At 45.8% G+C, this 19,122-nt stretch overlaps 2 protein-coding genes across 2 annotated transcripts in view; one reads left to right on the forward strand and one right to left on the reverse strand.

Moving 5' to 3' along the window:
* The window catches only part of lrpprc (leucine-rich pentatricopeptide repeat containing), a 55,981-nt gene extending 45,579 nt beyond the window's left edge, over positions 1-10,402 (forward strand). Inside the window, exons 31-38 of the mRNA XM_031578866.2 lie at positions 1,074-1,162; positions 1,553-1,757; positions 4,121-4,254; positions 4,419-4,534; positions 6,123-6,197; positions 6,507-6,591; positions 7,704-7,846; positions 10,140-10,402. Coding sequence (XP_031434726.1) covers positions 1,074-1,162; positions 1,553-1,757; positions 4,121-4,254; positions 4,419-4,534; positions 6,123-6,197; positions 6,507-6,591; positions 7,704-7,846; positions 10,140-10,202 — 910 coding nt within the window. The 3' untranslated portion in view covers positions 10,203-10,402. The remainder of the gene's footprint in view (positions 1-1,073; positions 1,163-1,552; positions 1,758-4,120; positions 4,255-4,418; positions 4,535-6,122; positions 6,198-6,506; positions 6,592-7,703; positions 7,847-10,139) is intronic.
* Positions 10,403-10,884: 482 nt separating this feature from the next.
* Positions 10,885-19,085, reverse strand: abcg8 (ATP-binding cassette, sub-family G (WHITE), member 8). The gene is made up of 13 exons (XM_031578790.1): positions 18,885-19,085; positions 17,445-17,549; positions 17,003-17,150; positions 16,127-16,365; positions 15,616-15,748; positions 14,869-15,138; positions 14,414-14,576; positions 14,039-14,131; positions 13,372-13,571; positions 12,862-12,938; positions 11,723-11,990; positions 11,395-11,522; positions 10,885-11,125 (listed from the first exon to the last, which is right to left on the reverse strand). Exons 1-13 carry the CDS (start codon positions 18,948-18,950, stop codon positions 10,988-10,990), a joined length of 2,028 nt encoding a protein of 675 aa, XP_031434650.1. The 5' UTR covers positions 18,951-19,085; the 3' UTR covers positions 10,885-10,987.
* Between the last annotated feature and the right edge of the window lie 37 nt (positions 19,086-19,122).

Below are 19,122 nucleotides of genomic sequence, written 5' to 3' on the forward strand. Positions count from 1 at the left end.
TAATGATGTCAATCAAGCAACAGATTTGTGTGTATGGGTGTGTTTTTTTTTTTTTTTACCTGTTTGTGTGTGTGTCTATCAGTGTGTGTGTGTGTGTGTGTGTGTGTGTGGTCCTTAAGGATCCCTGCGGCCAGATGTGAACCCTGCAGCAGCAACAGTGAGCAGCGGTTTTGAGGCGGATTAAGAAGGATTGGGATAAGGACAACGGAGGGGAGGAGAGGGGGATGAGAGAAGGGAAAGGAGAAGAGGAGAGAGGGGGGCATGGAAACTGTCCGAGAGGGAGAGAGGAAAGGAGGGAGATGGATGGAGAGAGGGAAAGGAAGAGAACAAGAGCGATGGAGAGAATGAGGGAGAGAAGAGAGAGAGAGAGAGAAGAAAAGAGAAAGAGAGAGGAAGAGGGAATGTGAGGGATTTTCTTGGCATTGATAAGAGTAACTCTGACCCTGGTTGCCGTGGAAATCTGCCGAATGGGCTGCCGGCTGGCTTGTCACTGCGGCGATAAGGAACAGCCGCTGATGCTCAATTGGGCGACCAGATTAATCCATCCAGTGAGCGTAATAAAAGAGTGTGTGTGTGAGGGAGTTTGATTGAGGTTTTAGTGGAAGACAAACAAAAAAAAGTGGTCTGGGTGAAACCTGGCAGAAGTGCAGAGATTTCTGGATCTTACCATCCCACCAGCTGTGCACACACACACACACACACACACACACACACACACACACACACACACACAAAAACCCACTCCAGTCATTTGTAGCCGTTTGCCTTTCGGACCTCTGTTACCCTATCCTTGAAATTAGTGTGTAATACTGCATTGTAATGTCATACATCCCTCTCTTCTTCCCCTCTTTCTTTGTTCTCCTCTGTTTTCTCTGTCAATCTCCCTCTCTCTTTTACATCTTCCTTCTATCCGTTCCTCCTTCTCTTCACTCTTTCTTCTGTCCATCCTCCTCTTCCTTTCTATCTCTTTATCTCTATTCATCTGTCGTTCCTCTGTTTATATTCCCTTATCTTTCTCTCTCGCTCATCTCTATTTATCTTCCTCTCTCTCTCCCTCTCCCTCTCCTCCGCAGTGCGGCGTCCCATATCCCTCAGTTCAAGCTGAGTGACACAGCCAGCAGTCTCCTGCTCATCACACAAGTCAAGAGGGACCAGGTCAAAGGTCAGTGTGTGTTTGAGGAAGAGGAAAGCACACAACACATGGAAGTCATACCTGAATTGGCTTCATTAAAGAGTGCTCAACTGTAGAGCAAGGTTCTAAGACTTACCAACTTCAACTGGTAAAGAAGGTTCTAGGTCCAAGCTCAATTGATGGAGAAGTTCTACCAAATTCTTCCAAGTTCTAACTGGGCCAAGTCAGACTGATAGAGAATATTCCAACAGCACCAAGTTCAGCTGGTAGAGAAAGTTCTAATGGGACATTCTCACAGGGGCAGGTTCAATGGGTAGAGCAAGTTGCAAACTCTTTTGTAACTCAAATTCTCTCTCTCTCTGTTTTATTTATATATACATCCCTCTCTTTCCTTTTCTCTCTTCACTCCTTTCTCTGCAGAGGCCAGGGAACTACTTAACAGCATGCTGGAAGCAAATCAAGTACCCAGCCAGTTGGCCATCACCAGAGTGGTCCAGGCCCTGGGTAGCCATGGCGATGTGCAGGGTATCCAGGAAGTGGAGGAACAGGTTAAAAGCATCGGTGCATCCATGAACCTCAGTAGCATGGTCTTCATCAATAACAGTGCACTGGCTCAAATTAAGAAGTGAGTAATACGCGCACACACACACACACACACACACACACACGGCCACCAGATATGTTCATATGGAACATGTTGTGGTAACCTTAGTGCAGATTCACTGGACACATGAACACCAAAATATTTCCCTTTTTTCAAATCCTCCCATGGTCTTTTTGTTATTGGTCCAAACTGGCCACAAACACCAAAAGGATTTTTCCATATCCACACACAACTCCATCGCTCTTGCCTGACTGGTCTTACAGTCCAGAAATCTATATCCTCTTTCTGTGGGAATTCTCCTGCTGTCCACAAGACTTGACTTCCTTCTGCTGTCATTTTTATGTCCTCCATCTCCTAGTCCTGAAATGAGTGGATGAGAATAACCAGCGGTAATGTTAGCCTATATGGAGGAGTTAATGGGCACAGATTGACATTAAGTAGCAGTTAGCCATTATCGAGGTGTGACTTCCTGTCTGTCAAACCCTTGTATCTCAAACTCACACACACAGGTTCTTTTACACACCGCACTCACACACTGCACCCCCCCCCCCACACACACACACACACACACACACACACACACACACACACACACACACACACACACACACATACATTGTCAGACCCACAGAGCCAGAATTAGCTGGCGGCAGACAGGTGTTTAAGTCCCCTGACTGCCACTCTTTACAGCAGTGGTGTGGAAGTTATTAGACGTTTGACGGTTAGCGTTTCCTCTGTCCGCAGTGCCCTTTCGGGAGCGGACACACACACTCCCGCTCTTCTTCTTCTCGCTCTCACCGGCGGGCATTCCTGCGCCCGTCTGGGGGGATTAAGAGGCGCCGGCTCCTCAAGCGCATTTGTGGCACAGCTCGTGGTTTTTGAAAAAGCCACCACGGAACATTGTTCTGTCACCGTCAATAAATCATGACCTTAAAAAATCCCTGCTTGCCTTTAAACAACTTCTACATTCTCACTTTCTCGCTCTCTCTCTCTCTCTCTCTCTCTCTCTCTCTCTCTCTCTCTCTCTCTCTCTCTCCCTCTCATTCTCTCCCTCCCTCTCTCCTATCTCTCATCTCCACCATGTAACCCACATAAATATTCAGGCTCCAAAGCTGCAGTGATCGCCATGACTGCTGGTCTGAATTATTGAAGCAAAGTTGGTGGTGTGGCGGGTGTTTGGGGTTCTGTGTGTGTCCGTGTGTGTGTGTGTGTGTGTGCGCGTGTGTGTGCGCGTGTGCGTGCTTGATGGGGTTGGCGGTGCCCCGTTAATGTGGGCGCCTCTTTTCCGGAATGCTCCTCCGCTTGGCCTCTTAACCAGTCAGCTTGGCTCAGGCGCGGAGCAGCGCAAGTGTCACACACGCTTAGGGGACGCCCTGGGGGGGGTCAGAGTTCAGCGTGACAGGCGGGTGGGAGCACACACACACACACACACACACAGTCTCTCATACTCATACAGTCTCCTTCACATACACACACAAACAGAGCCTTGCCCAGCGGACCATGAGGAACTTTTCACGTCTTGCAGGGACGTGTTGTGCTTTTTCCCACTCCCAGCCAAATGGGAATATTAATGTGGCCTGATGAAGCTCAAGCTGTATGGGTGCGCATGCATGTGTGTGTATATGGCTGTTTGTATTTGTGTGTGTGTGTGCGCATGCATTTGTGAATGTGGGTGTGTGTGTGTGATAGACAGAACGGTAGAAGAAGAGTGAGAGAAAGAAAAGAAATGACCATTAATGAACTGGCCGTCTGGTAAGCAAGGTGTGAACGACGCATAGGCGAGGATAATAAATACATTAAGTCATTTGAAAATGTATGCTCACCCAAACACAATAGAAACTCAAGTGTTTTATATTTGTTGCTTCTCTTTTTAATTTTAATTTTAATTTCAAAAGGTTAATTCTGTCGACCATTTGCTCCATGCTATGAAGAATGCAGAAGCCTGTCTAGATTAATATGCACTTTTGCCTCGGGGCACCGTTGAAAAACAATTTAATTCTCTGTTCACAGTAACATAATATGACTAAAAAGAGGTTGTAAATAGTTATTGTAGTCAAACTTAAAACTGGTTACAGTATGTACTGGTGAGGAAGAGTATGGTCAAAATAGTATTTTTAACCCAGCTACCCATTTTTGGCTCACTAAAATTCAGCTTCGCCACATATTCTTTGCCCCTCTCACGCCACCTCAAATATGGCATCAAGTACAACATTAGGCGCAGGAAACGGATATATAATTCAAAGCCATGAACCATAATCATCCGAGACCGGAGCTCAAAACCTAAATCTTAATTTATATTTTGGATGAAATGACTGTAACAGTGACTCTCTGCATTTGGTTTAGGTTGTTAATTCTTGTCCTCTCTCCCTCCCTCTCTCCCTCAGTGGTGATATTGAAGGTGCGGTAGAGACTCTGGAGAATGTGTACACACAGAAAGGCGACACCAGCCGGGATGTCAGCATCTCCTTTGTCTTCAGAAAGGTCATAGAGCAGAAAAATGATCAAGCACTGGACAAGTGTAAGACACACACACACACACACACACACACACACACACACACACACACACACACACACACTCCAGTACACATACACACACTTGTGGAAGTTCACTCTATATGTTGTCATTCTTGTTTTGGGTTTCATGGAAGCCGAGTGATTGACGTCCGTCTCTTTCCTTAGTGGCTGCGATGGCGGAGAGGCTGGCCAATCACTTTGCTTCGTACAGAGCAGCCTCAGACCTGTTCCTGCAGTATGTGGACTCTGGCCTCAATGAAGAGGCCAAGTTCCTGCTGATGGTGAGTCCTTCCGCACTCTCTCTCTCTCTCTCTCTCTGTCTCTCTCACACACTCACACACAAACACGCACGCACACACACACACACACACACACACACACACACACACACTCACACATACGCACATTGACTCACACACACGCACATTGACTCACACACAGACGTAGTAGCGCTTGATGCATGCATTTTACATTTTACCTCCACGTGGGACCACACTATGATCAGCTGTATCCACAGCAGCATCAACTCCATCCAGAGTATTACCCAATGTCTTCAGCAGCAACACTGATGAACTACTGGAAACAACAGTCCTCATAAACCATCTATCTAATGCCTAAAATAAAACGACATGAAACTAACTGGAAGGCAAAACCCTGAGGGAACTGGGTCCACCAGGACCTGGTCTGCAAGTCTTCTGGAATCTTAATCGTAGGTTAACATGAAGCGCTTAAGCTGACAAAGGCAGGAGGGTTTGTCTGGGGACTGATTCAGCTGATGCATTGTGGGTAGAACATGGGGAGGGGGGCAGGGATGGCTGTGCTTGTAATCGCTGTGATCGTTATTGTACCTATTGTGGTATCGTAGTTTCTGAGGCCGAACACACACACGTGTACACAGCGAAGGATAAGCACAGCAGGCTCTTAAAAGCTTCCCAAGGTAGAGGTGGTCAGTTAGAGGACAAGAACACACACTCTCACACACACACACACACACTCTCACACACACTCACACACACACACACACACACACACACACACACACACTCTGCTCCTTCACGAATGGCTTGTAATGCGGCCTTATTGCAACTGAACCCAGAACAGGAGAGGTCAGGAGGCAAGTGTGTTAGGTTTATAAAAAGGCAGCACATACAAACAGAGGAAGAAACAAACACACACACACACACACACACACACACAGAACCACATCCAGATTGCACATACTACACCTTGTTGTTGGTTCCAGGTATGCTGTAGCGTTATCTTTGGAAGCTGTTGTCCTACTCTGCCAGCTCCCTGCGCAGTAAGCATGTAGTGGGTGTTTGGGTAATGGAGGCCCCCGGGGAAATGACACGGGAGAGGAAGTGACACGGGTGGTCTGCGAAGAGCTGGAGAGGGGATTGAAATCTGCCCCTTTCATGCGCCTAAGTGTAGATAATTACACTTGAAAGAGAGCGGGCGCCGCACATTTTAATTTTGCTAAAGAAATAAGTAGTTATCTGTCTGACTCCTAATTAACTGCACAATTAACCCTTTGCTGCAGAGCACCGCTCACAGGGCCTGCACACACAATGGCAGATGGATTCAGGAAAACAATTAACACGCACTCTTATTTTCTCTCTCTCTCTCACACACACACTCACACTCGCCCTCTCACACACACACACACACACAGACACAGACACACATACTCGGAAAATCACTAACTTAAGGTGTATTAAAAGAATACAAACACTCAGTGTGACCCTGAGTGAATGAGTGATCATCATCTTTCTCAGCGCAGACAGACAGAGCACTTAGCTGTAGCTCTCCTCATTCATTCCGCTGATTGTCCATGTCTGATCCGGTTTTTTTTTCTCTCTCTTCCCGTAGCGCTGTGGTGCTGTGGCAGAACAGAAAGACTTCCTGGTGTCGTATGTGGCCAGGACATCCCAACAGGCTGGACAGGTAAAGTCCCAAGGAAGGAAAAAAAAATTGTGTGTGTGTGTGTTTTTATGGATATAGGCTCTTAAGATTGACAATTAAAATGAATCTTATAGCAGATCTCTTACACTTCTTGATTACCCTTTTTGTAAAACATGAAAACATGATTGATTCTAATTAGGATCCGTAAAGTGTCCTCACAGGTTTTGCAGCACGAAACTGGTGCCCACTAGCTCTCCTCAGACGTCATCTGTTTTCTGAATTTAGGTCTGTATTTTGCTTCTTTGTTTTGTACGCTTTCTCTTCTGAGGTGTCTGTGTTTGTGTGTTGAAGGTGAATAAAGTTAAGGCACTTGCAGAGATGGTTCCAGACTTCGCAGAGAAGGAGACCCTGTACTCCTACCTGATGAAGTGTCATGGTGAGACCTTCATCCTTTACTCAGCAGACATGCATACTCTCTCCAGTCGTCTTTTTAAAAATCTCAAATAGATACATAAAAGCACACACAGATTGAAACTGCTATATAGAGGATTTCATGTATACATTAATACTATTTTCAAAAATCATGCGCTCAATGTACACTGTGCCATTGTATTGCTATTGTTAGAAGACTTCTTGAACAGTTTAGTGGATAGTGTTGAAGATTTTTTTTGGATCTTGTGGTTGAGAACAAAGCTTATCTGACCTAGAAGGACTCTTAATGTTACTGCATTGTTGGGTCGTGCTGAAGCACCAGGTTAAAACACTGAAGCATGAGAGTGCGCTGAAGCGTTGCCGTCAAGACTCTGCTCTCCTAGCGGCGGCTAACGCAGTTATAAGCCATCTGATTAAAAATGCAGGGGGGCGAGCGCTAGCGGCGGGCTAGCGCCCAGAGGCTCCCCGGCTAATAGAAACACATGTTCCCTAATGAGCGCCCGCGCTAGCCGGCGCTAACGTGAGAGCGCTGACATGTTTAAGTACTTTAGGGCGTCTTGTAGCGATGGCCTGAGCCAGGACTCGTCATGACTATTTCATGAGCGCCGTGTCTGCCCATCGGCAAGACCAGGGCAGGGAGAAAAGGCAGAGGCACAAGGGGAAGGATGAAAGAGAAACGAAAAGAAAGAAAGAATGAATGAATGAAAGAAAGACGGATTTGTTCAACTTGGCTTTTATCTTCTTGTGTAGTTTCTTGACCTTCTCCTCAATAGGCCCTTCTTTCTTCCCTCCTCTCCCACCGCTGCGTTCACATTGTGCTGTGGCTGTGTGAGAAGTGTTCTTGTGATGTCAAGCATAGGCAGTGCACTGGGTGGATTTTGTCTGAGTGTGGGCCTGGGCACTATGCCCTCATATCACCCTTTCTCACATATGTGCCATTCTTCTTCTTCCTCTCTTTCTTTATCTCTCTCTCTCTCTGCTCCTCTCTCCCTCTCTTTTATATTCTTTCTTGCCCCTCTTTCTCCATCCTTACATTTGTCCTCCTCTCTCTCTCTCTCGCGCGCTCTCTCTCTCTCTCTCTCTCTCTCTGTCTCTCTCTCTGTCTGTCTCTCTCAGGTTTGGATGAGGACCTGCCCTCCGCTAAGACTCTGTATGAGCAGGTCCAGAAGGAGGGGGTTGTGATGGATGAGTTGTTCATGAAGAGGCTGGCTCTGCTCTACAGACAAGCGGGCGAGACTGCGCCCTTCCAGGAGCCCCCGGTAAGACCCGCACACCCCTCACCCCCCCCACTGCGCCCCCTCTCCTACCGACGGGGAAACTCTACTCTACCCACCCCACACCTCCCTTTCACTGGGCCCCTACCGTCGCCATATGATGAGGCAGCGCTCAAACCAACTCAAATCTTTTTCGTTAATTTCTTTTTTTTTTTTCATGATGGGCTCTATGCCTACAGTTTGAGCCTAACCACCCCTTAGTTGCCTTGCGCTGAACTGAAATATACTCACGTGTGACCTAGCATCACTTCTTGCACACCTGCTAATCGTCCGCTTCCACATTTAGACTTAAGTCTTCCAGACTTGTTCTGTAGTATCAGTAATACCACTCTGTGCTATACACACTCCACCCAGCCCTACCTGCCCTGGCATGGGGTCTTTCGTAAGGTTATGGTGGTGCAAAGCCACTTCCACTAGTAATTCGTCATTTTATTTAATTCAGTAATTTAACTAGAAATATGTCTTTGGACGCAACAGCCAGCTTAGCTTGTGTCACTGAGTGGTGTTGGGTTGCGCTCACGTGCTGTCTTCTGTGACCGTGCTTCAGTGTGTTGTGTTACAGCGACCGTGTCCACGTGTGTCCTCAAAGTTTCAAAGTTCCTTTTATTACCACACAGCCAGGCTAGTGGAACTGGTCTCAGATTGGTTTTAAGAAATACACCAAATCCAACACCAGTACAAACATCAGGACGCAATATGAGTGCAGGACAAAATGACATAAGAACTACAAGGAATAAAACATACAGGAAATGACCACATAATCATACAATTAGTCCAACGGTTTTGAGGAAGAAGCTCTCAGTAAGGCGTTCTATCCTGCCTCCTAGTGACCTGTACTGCCTGCATTTGACTTTACGTGTGTACACACACACACACACACACACACACACACACACACACAAAGGTCTTCATTCCAGTCCTGATTTGCTCTTAGGATAATGGGGTGTGTGTGTGTTTTCGCACAGGCATAACAGCCATGAACATTCTGCTCTGAGAATAGCAAGGCACTACTTGTATTATTGTGTGTGTGTGTGTGTGTGTGTGTGTGTGTGTGTGTGTGTGTGTGTGTCTAGTTAGATTGCGTGTGTCTTTTGAAACCTGCATATGCAGACCTTTTAAGCTCTTGAGAACACTCTACTCGCTTCAGGTTTACCTTTTAAAGCTTCAAAAAAGAAACAGAGAGAGGTATACACTTTAGTCGCTGCACTCACCTGTCCTCTTTGCCTGTGTGTGTGTGTGGTATTCACCAAATGCCTCAAGCGTTGTAGTCCTCCCTGAGGACAGACCAGCTATGGGCTATCTAGCCCACACATGACCTATGGTAACCCCAGGTGCCATGGTGCCACACCCATGGCCATCTAGTCCCGTGCCAACCACCCGTGCCCAAAGATTTCACTCACCTGCATAATTCAATACCTGTCAGAATAGACCCCCCCAACATGTTTCCTAACCCTGACAGGAAAAGGGATGTGGGTTTAAAACATCAATACCCCCCTCTCTCGCTCGCTGTTCTCGCTCTCTTTTTCCACTCACACGCACACACAAACCCTTCCAGGCTTTCTACCCAGCCCCCGTTTCACCCTTTTGAAAGTTTTCAACCAAGCGATTTCAGGTACCGCCCCCCACCCTCCCCCTGCCATATTTCCGCTCTCTCCTTCCCTCCATCCATCGCTCGCTCCTTTCCTCCGCTCCACGTCTACGGCTCCGCTCCGCTAATACGCGAGTACAAAGTGCCTCCTGAGAGTGGAGATAAGGGGGAGATTTGAGGCGCGGCGCCGCCCGTTCCCCAGCTCCCCGACATGACTGCGACTATTTATCGACTTTAATTACAGCGTTAATAGGGGAATATACAATGTCGGCGCAACGGTAATCTCCTGCAAGCACTCACCTTCCAAAACGGGGGAAGGGGTGCGGAGGAGGTGGGGGCAAAATAAGAAAAGAGACAAAAGGCTTGTTTAATTAGCTGGACTTGAGGGAGGGAGTAAAGTCTAAATCTGCGTGAGTTGGTGTATGCGCATAAATTAATCTGGTTTGGGAGATGAAAAACCAGACATTGGCAAGAGGCTGAGTCTTTGGGAAGTTTATTTTGGCGCGATTGTTTTACCGACTGGAGTGGTGGTTTGTTACTGTGTCCCAAAAGCGTGCACCACTATACCCATTCATTCTGTACTCAATCAGTTGGGGTTCCTTTTAAACCCAACGCCAATACACAATGGCCGACACTCAAGGCATTTATACTCGTAATTGTCTCACCCACCTTCTTCTCTGTTCTCCGCAGGAGTCGTTCAAGTTCTATGCCAACATGCTGAGGGAGAAAACGAAAGGCCAAACAGAGCAGTGACGACTGCGACTACTGCTTCCATCCACTCTCCGTTCCTTATATGTTGACTTTTTTTTATATGTCTACGCAAACGTATATGACGTGTATAACTGTGATGTTGTTAGATGTTAAACTTGTTAGCCTCGCCCAGGAAATTGGTGATTTTGAAAATGGTATGATGATGTACAGAGGTATTTATGCTAATAAACAGACGAGTGTGATTTTGTTGGTCTTAATGGATTGGGGGGGGGGGGGGGGGGGTGGTGTGACTGTGTGCGTGACACACGTATTCAGTCTCGATACCCAGCATGGAATTAAAACACGAATGGAATTTGTAAAGAACAATATGGAGCTATTTGAATTGGTTAACATCTGCGTCATTTTAATCTCCAAATACATATGCAACACGTTCAGATATCGGACTTTTGCACCAGTGCAAAACTTACATAATCTCCCGTTTTATAATACAAGCGCTCTTAGAGTGACTTACTGAACCTGGCAGGCTTTACTCCTACCCACTACTGGTTCGTGCATTGTCAAGCCTAATAATCTTACAATATACAAAAAGATTAAGCCATATAAAAAAGAAAAGATGAAAATGGGACAAAAAAAAAAAGCTGTTGATGGATATCGGCCAGAATAGTGGTCTAATCCTTTGCCAAAATAAGCAGTACCAGTAGAGAGAGCGAGAGAAGTAGAGAAATTAAAGGTACACTTTTTTTTATTTTTTGAAAAAATATTGCAATACTCTGCTGCCATCCAGCGGCAGACTTTGGTAGTGCAATGACGCGCGTCCGTCCCCAACCTCACCAATCCTGACTGGACTTCTGCTTGATGAATTTGATTGACAGGTAGTAGAGCAGCATGAAAACCACGCACACTGCGATCAGGACCAAGTAGCAGGAATAGAGTGGGTACTGGTTCATATGCATCGCCTCCACCACCTGTTCACAAAATGAAACAAAGCACCTTTACATGACACCAACCCATGCTGACAGACAAGCCTACCGTAGGTCACACAACTTCAGAATATTTGAAAAGACCGATGACTCTTTATTTCTTTGCAGAAAGCATCTCACATCAGGACAACATTATTAAAAATAGATGGAATAGCTCAAAAGCATTCAATTTATTATTGCTTCTCCCTTGCACAATTTCAAAAATGGTATAAAGAGTGTCTATACTGAAGTCCATCAAGCTCTCTGTAACTCACGTGTATTCCGTCCACGTTGAAGGTAAAGTTGCCGATGCTGACGGGCAACTGGAGGCCCCGAAACTGCACCTGCAGCATGCCGTCGAAGCCCCAGCGCATGAAGGATGCGTGCGAGAACCATGAGGCCACTGATAGGCAACCAGAAACGCAGTTTATTGACAACAGCTAGTCATATAATTTTGTAATAGATGTTATAAGGGAGAAAAAAAAGAGAAACTGGAGAAAAGTTAGACATTTATATAGACCAAAAGATGGAGAAGTACTTAAGTAGCTTAGGCCTAGCCCTCCTGAGGCCTTTGACCTTGACACACACACTGGGGGAACTTACCCAGCCACAAATTCTCCAAATTGATAACAAAGCCGCCAGTGAGGTAAAAGACTGTGAAGAACGCGTTGCCCATGAATGCGGAGCTCTGAAGAGTCGGGAACGCCGCAGCCACAAACAGCGCCATTGATCGGCTGCAGTAGACCATCAACCACACCAGCAGAAAGTTGAGGAAAAAGCGGTCGGGCGCCTCGTTCATGCCCGCCAGCCAGTAGATGGGCACACTGTAGACCAGTGTGAAGACGCAGTGTTCTGGGAGCTCACCGAGAATCTGATGATTGGAATGAGACACGTATATTAGTGCAGAATATAGTCCAGATCCCAACGCGTCATTACGCATATGTTCCGAGAGCTTTCCATACCTACGGGCCAAATTAAGTCATGCTGCAGAAAAACAAATCGGGTATGGAGGAATTGATGGTGAGATGGACACAGACTTGGAACGCTGACTTAAAGTACCAATTGAACATCAGATTGGATTCCTAAATACCATAAACCCCCAAACTAGGATATTAGAAAGCCCAATCTGGGCCTTCTGCCAAAGGGGAGAAACTACATAAAAATGATAAGGAATATCTGACTGGCTCTGTAAACCTAATCCTTATAATTCGAAATATGTTAGGATATCCCTTCAGTTAGGCTGTTACCCGAACCAAAACATAAATTATGGATTTCTAGCTCTGCTTCATATTTTGGACAATAAAAGCTGAAATAATGCAGATGCTAGTTAGCGTCTTCAATGCTCATGTTTTTTCCCCTTTTAGAGCCATGTGTGGAGCTATGCTTCCCCCTGTTGGTCATAAGTATAACTGCATGTTTAATCGATCTCTTTGAGAGCACATTTGCTGCACGTTTATTTGAACTGCAAATTAACACTGATCAGAGAAGAAGTGTTTGAAAAAACATTTATCATAGAACTTTTACTCTCTTTAATTTTCAATTTGTCCGAGTATGACCCTACTTGATAAAAGATTAAATATTTAATGCACAATTTGTGTTCTTTGATCGTGACCTTAACTGTGGGAAAATAAATCAGATTCCTGTAATTGCATTTCTATTCCTGCCTTTATTTTGCTTTTGAACTAAATGTGGCATATGCATGCATTTCATCCTGTTCCACAAAGAGCATACTTGGCCAGTACCTTGGCAAAGAAGTATGACGTGACGGAGTACATGCCGTCCTCTAGTTCATGGTAGAGCATGGCTCGCTCAGAATGACCTACAAACCAAGAGTCATAGAAATGTGTGAGACAGTGGAGATGACAGGCAAATATGTCAACAACAGAGAGTTCAGTTCTGACTGTAAACATTGACATGTACTTGAATTAGAATCTAGCAGTTATATTATGATTATATTACTATGATGAGGGACAGGTAAACTATGAAATGTTAATGTTGAGTTTTGGGATCCATAAGGGAAAGGTTTTTTTTTCAAAGGACAAAAATAGGAACATGGAGAATACCAAGAATAACTTCCTACTTCCATAATCTGAGGCTTATTTTGTCCCCTGGATATGCTTTTATGAAGGAACGGAAATAGTTAGCCTGTTTTCATAATGTAAAGCAAATGGCTCTCATTCAGATGAATCCTGGGCATTATGCAGGAGCTGTGGTGAAAGGTGTGTGTGTGTGTGTGTGTGTGTGTGACTTACACTTGGCTATGACGTCCAGCACCACAGCGAAGGGTGTGAGAGCGCCGATCATATAGAGCAGCGCCACTGTATCCTGGATGGACAGCTTATCAGGCCCCGCCCCGAAGTACAGGAAGCCAATCAGAAGAGACATCAGCAGGGCCTCCAAGCCGTGCACCAGAAGGGTCACCAGGTCACGGTAGTCGTTGAACACCTGTCGCCTAGCAATGCACAGGAAGTGAGGAGGAGATGTGTGGTTGCTGCGCTGACAGTCAGGTTGCATTGAAAGGTAGGTTTTGCTCTTTGTATTAGAGGCTTCTGTTGATTCTTTAGGAGTTCATTCAGTTCAAGTAAATAAGTTTGAGTTCAACAAATAAATCTGTTGATTTTGCATTGTAGGGTTTGGCAGAAACACCCACCCTGACATAATAGGGGGTCTAGCTGTTAGCTATCTCTCTCAGTGAGACTGATCGACTATCCCATTCTTTAAGCAGCTAGTTAGCTAGTCATGCTTTCCCTGGCAATTTAAAAACTGCACAATTGTATAGTGTGTTTGGAATACAGTGAAGTAGAGTAAATCATTGTTCACCCACAGCAGTTGGTCACCAACTGCACACAGGTACGTAGATTAAACACACAAACATCTTGTCGTGTCTTGTCAAGCACTAAGCGCTAGGTGCTACTCTACCTGAAGAGGGTGGTGAACTGGTGCAGACGACCCGGTAAGCGATCTCTCTTTTTGGATACAGTGATGACCTCCTCACCTGGACAGGAGGGAGAGCTATAAGCCAATCAAAACAGAGAGAACAAGTCAGGTGTTACAGACAGTCGCTAAAGCCCTTATTGTAACAGTTCTAGACTTTCATCCAAAGAGGCCCACAGTGAAGTGCAGATGTGTATTTGTATCATTGTGTGAGCTCCCTGGGTAAAACAGCTTTAAAACCAGCATACCTGCTTCTGCAGTGACCACAACTCTACGCTCTGATTCCATGAAACTGAATCCCTGGCACCATGTTTCTACCTGCTGAAGCTTGCCATCATGTTGCCGTGGAGACGTGTTTACCTGGTTTGGCCGTCGAGGGCCGGGGCGGTGGAGTCCTGCGGCTTCCACATGAAGTCATCTGTGCCGCTCACCTTCTCCACGAACTGGGCCGCCAGAACCCGAGCCCGCTCCTTACACTCTGCCTCCTTCTCTGGAATGCGACGGTCGATGCTGATCAGATCCACTGTGGGATCACAAAGATCATCAGCAATCACCTCAGAACACCATCATCATGGGCTTGACATCAAGGGTGCAAATAGACTGATAAAAATGTCCCTTTGGAAGATCATATCTGCTAAATTAGTCTATATAGCGTAGATGTTTTTAATACAGTTACATTGAACCTTAAACATGCCCATTGCATATACAGTTGATTACCAAATTATACTACATTTTCAAAAGTCTTTTTTATTTTTTTTAAACCCTCCTTCCTCCTTTCTTGTCCTTTGTGTTTTCCTCAGAGTACTCGAGCTCACCGTAGAAGTCTGAGGGGTTGCAGTATCGGGGACAGGGGTGGCCCAGGGACGTGAAGTAGGACACCATGTCTCGGGCCGGGCCACAGTAGACAGGCGACCCGGCCGCCAGTAGAGCCACCAGGTCGAAGAGCTGGAAGATGTCGGAGCGCGGCTGGTGGACCGAGAGCAGAACCAAACGGTTCCCCTGCGCCAGGCGGGACAGAGTGATGACCAGGTTATGGGCTGTGAAGCTGTCCAGACCAGATGTGGGCTCGTCCAGGATAAGGATACCTGGACAGGTAGGAGTGTGAAATAAGCATAGTCTGCTCAGTGACATTATTTATTATATGTATACACATAATGTATAGCACATTACCAGATGTTTATATATATGGTATTACGATGTTATAACACATTTTGCCCTAATGGTCAAATGGGGGATTTGAAGGTCTATCATTAAATTCAAAACAAAAATAGAACACATGTATTTTGGTTTAATATTTGGCAGTTAACTCTGTTTATACTTTTCAAACCACCTTTAAGGGTACCTCAGATTATATCCTTCAGGATTTGTTAATGAAGGGTTTCTGATACATGATGTTGTACAAAATCCCACAGGAACCTTTTATTATTAAGAGTGTATCAGTGGTCTATGCAGAACCAGAGAGAAATCTTTATTAGTAAGAGTGATCCAAGGAGAACCCAGGGAGGAACCTTTATTTGTTTTACATCTGCGGTCCCGGTAAAGGGACCCGCATGTTGACTCACCTGGGTTCCAAAGCAGCTGCACTGCGATGCTGACCCTTCTCCTCTCCCCCCCAGACACCCCCCTCACGTACTCGTTCCCCACACGTGTGTTCGCACACTGACGCAGACGTAGCTCAGCGATGACATCATCAACCTGTGCCAAGGGACCAGACAAACATTTAATCAGTTGGCAGCATAAATGCAAACACTATGCATGTAGAACAGAACAGTTACTCGCTACTTTCTTTTTTAGTGTGTGTGTGTGTGTGTGTGTGTGTGTGTGTGTTGGGATGTGTTTGGGGGGCACTTTCTCAGCATTATACACAACACTCAGAATTGGAGCAAGGAAGCAGACAGTCATGTATGTCAAAATTACACAAACATCTAACGTCTAACCTACATACACAACACTGGGAATATGGAAAATGCGTATTCCTGTATGAGAGAGTATGTACATTATGTACATGCCTTTCACTGCGTAATGTAAACACTGTTATATAGCGTCCCTTAGGGTGAGGTGTGAGGTACTCACCCTCTGGTCCCTCTGCTTCTGTGAAAAGTGTGCGGGTAGCCGTAGCTTAGCAACGAAGGCCAGTGTCTCCCTGACGGTGAGGTGCGGCAGCAGCCGGTCATCCTGGCGCACGTGGGCGATGCTCTTGCGGACGAGCGCGGGCGTGCTCGGCGTCCCGTTGATCAGGACCTGCCCCGACGTCAAGCTGCCGCCCTCGTCCCTGCAGGTGATGATGTCCAGCAAGGACGTTTTACCGCAGCCTGGCACACAACAGGCAAGCACAGGTTGAGGAGACAAAGAAGATGTTTGGACTGAACACTGAACTAAAAATCAAAGGAAATGGTCTGTCAAATAGCACAGTGTCACATTCCAGCGTGTGACTCTGTTGTGTTTTGTTCAAGTGACGACTCTTGCTGCCTGTCTGTTGGCCCTTTGTCTATGTGTCCGCCCCCCTTGTTATCTCATTAATTATCATGTTTATTGTCTGTATTTATTGACACGAACCAACACGAACAATGCTCACGGACAACAACAACAACTTAACATGAACGTTGCTCATGAACAATGACAATGACAAAAGTATATTTGTCATATAAACTGCTGCAATGGTGCAGAGGTAAGAGAGCTGCAGATAGACACAGGTGAGCAAGGCAGATGAGAGAGGAGAGGTGGTGTGGGTGATGCAGGTGACAGTTGCAGGTATAAGAGGTTTAAGTGTGGGAGGAGCTGGTGACAGCGGTACGGGTGAGAGTGGCAGGTGTGGGAGGAGCTGGTGACAGCGGTACAGGTGAGAGTGGCAGGTGTGGGAGGAGCTGGTGACAGCGGTATAGGTGAGAGTGGCAGGTGTGGGAGGAGCTGGTGACAGCGGTATAAGTGAGAGTGGCAGGTGTGGCACACCTGAACTGCCGATGACGGCCAGCATCTGGCCACTGTGCACACGCAGGTTGAGGCCCTGGATGGCTGTCTGTTTACTCCCCTGCACCTCCCACGGCATCTTAAACTCAGACAGCTTCTCATACCACGGGATCTGAGCCGCAGTGTCCACCTGGATCAGAACACACACACACACACACACACACATACACACGCACACACACACACACACACACACACACACACACACACACACACACACACACACACACATCTATACTTGAGTTCTACAACCGTGCTTATCATATTAATATACAGATATCCTTATTTCCTATTTTTATCAAATATTTCCTGCAGGCTACAGTTACTGAATTAGACATAAATAAAATGACTGAATAAGTATATCAAAGGAAGCTGTATGGAGGGAAATCGGCTAAGAGAAGGTCAACGGAGGCGGCCATTTTACCTCATAGTTCAAGTTCACAACCTCCAGCTTACTCTGTCCTCCGCTGTAGGTGAAATAAAGACTGCTGTCCTCCTCAGGGGATGAGAAGAGCCTGATGTCACGTCCCTGTGCAACACAACACACACACATTTTCATACTCTCTAGAAGACAACAACGTAGCATCACATTCCTGTGTAACACACCACACACAGGACTTTACACTCAATACAGACACAACACAGAATGTGGACTAGAGCTCACACACAAGTTTTTTATGCCATCCAATGAGGGCTAAATCACAAAAGAGTTCTGTTTAACTCTGCCTTTAAACATGCATGTAAGTGTGATTATCACTTCTACACATGGGAGGTGTAGGTAGATATGAATTTAGTAAGACACAAACACTGCATTGGAATATGTTAGAATTTTACAAAAACATATTGCTGACTGAAGATATTTACATAGAGTAATCTCAGCTGGATTCACATCACATGGAAATTATTTACATATATTATTTATATATATAGTGAAGGGTCTCTCTAAATAATTTCCATGTGATGTGAATATATATATATATAACATTATATTGCTGTTAGACTAGTTCTGATAGTTTGGGAGAAATTCCGAGTAAAATGGACTTCGCCGATAATTGCCTGTCCAGGAGCCTCGCAGCCCATCTCAGAATCCTCACGCACAGCTCAGGGCTGATAAATATCCCTCATCCCTCAAACACTGTCTTAGGATCTTAGGACTCCGAAGTGGCTTTATTTAGACTATTCAGCTCTCACAGCAGGACGAATTTAATTCCAGCGCCGTCCTGATTTCATCCAGCATTTATGGAGAACTTAGAGGTGACGGCACTGGGGGATAAAATGTGATGCTATTGGACAAGAAGCATCATAGACAGAGAATGAAGGCCTTTTTCCTCTGATGCGAAAGACCGGAACCGTTTTGTCCCTTTTTATCGCGTTATCATTTGACATTTCAAATGTCACTTCAGTCATTATCGGTCATTATGACACGTCGGCTTAAGTGCACTTCAGTCCAGGAGCTTGCCGCAGCCTTTTCATTTCCTTTTGATAAGGAATAAGGATGCACTTTCCGAATGAAACCTATCACGACTAAATTGATCTGCGCTGATAACTGGCTTATTAAAGCGATCATGTTGTAATGGTGCCTCAGCTGATTTGATGCCAAGATAAGAGACCAATGCGCTTGGATCAGGGTCCATTCCCGGAGAACTGCACATGGACATTACATAATGCCTCATCAAATATACCCTTTACGGGGAAAATATTCTAGCACATCTGACACAAACTTTTCATTAAAAGAAGAAATCAAGAGCTTCGGCGTTGGCGCAGACTGTAGCCTATAGGTGAACTCTGTTGACCCTTACACTGTTTGCTTACCTTCGTGTCACTACTCTGCATCTAAACCTAAAGCAGATGCTGACGAACTCACCGTTTTGAAAGATTTTAGAGAGCCAGTGTGACTCTCAGAGTCAAACACGCTTCCGTTATCCATCATGGCCCTAACGTCGGTCTTTCTGTATCCACTGAGAGTATCACGACATGGGGTCCTCGGAACTTCCTCTGCTCGGTCTGTAGGTCCGTTAGGTGCCAATGGAGACCGAGCTCCACTTGTTGCACTCCCAAAGAATACTGAGGGACAGTGCCAGCGTAACTTCTGTCTTTATAGA

Source organism: Clupea harengus, chromosome 13 (genome assembly GCF_900700415.2).
Source record: "Clupea harengus chromosome 13, Ch_v2.0.2, whole genome shotgun sequence".
NCBI classification, from domain to species: Eukaryota; Metazoa; Chordata; class Actinopteri; order Clupeiformes; family Clupeidae; genus Clupea; species Clupea harengus.

Coding starts and splice junctions, on each gene's coding strand:
- abcg8 (XM_031578790.1), bottom strand. CDS start 18,950: ATGATGGATAACGGAAGCGTGTTTGACTCTGAGAGTCACACTGGCTCT. Junction 14,577..14,868: donor CAACCCCTCAGACTTCTACG/GTGAGCTCGAGT, acceptor GTGATCCCACAG/TGGATCTGATCAGCATCGAC. Junction 11,126..11,394: donor TCAACGTGGACGGAATACAC/GTGAGTTACAGA, acceptor TTTTGTGAACAG/GTGGTGGAGGCGATGCATAT.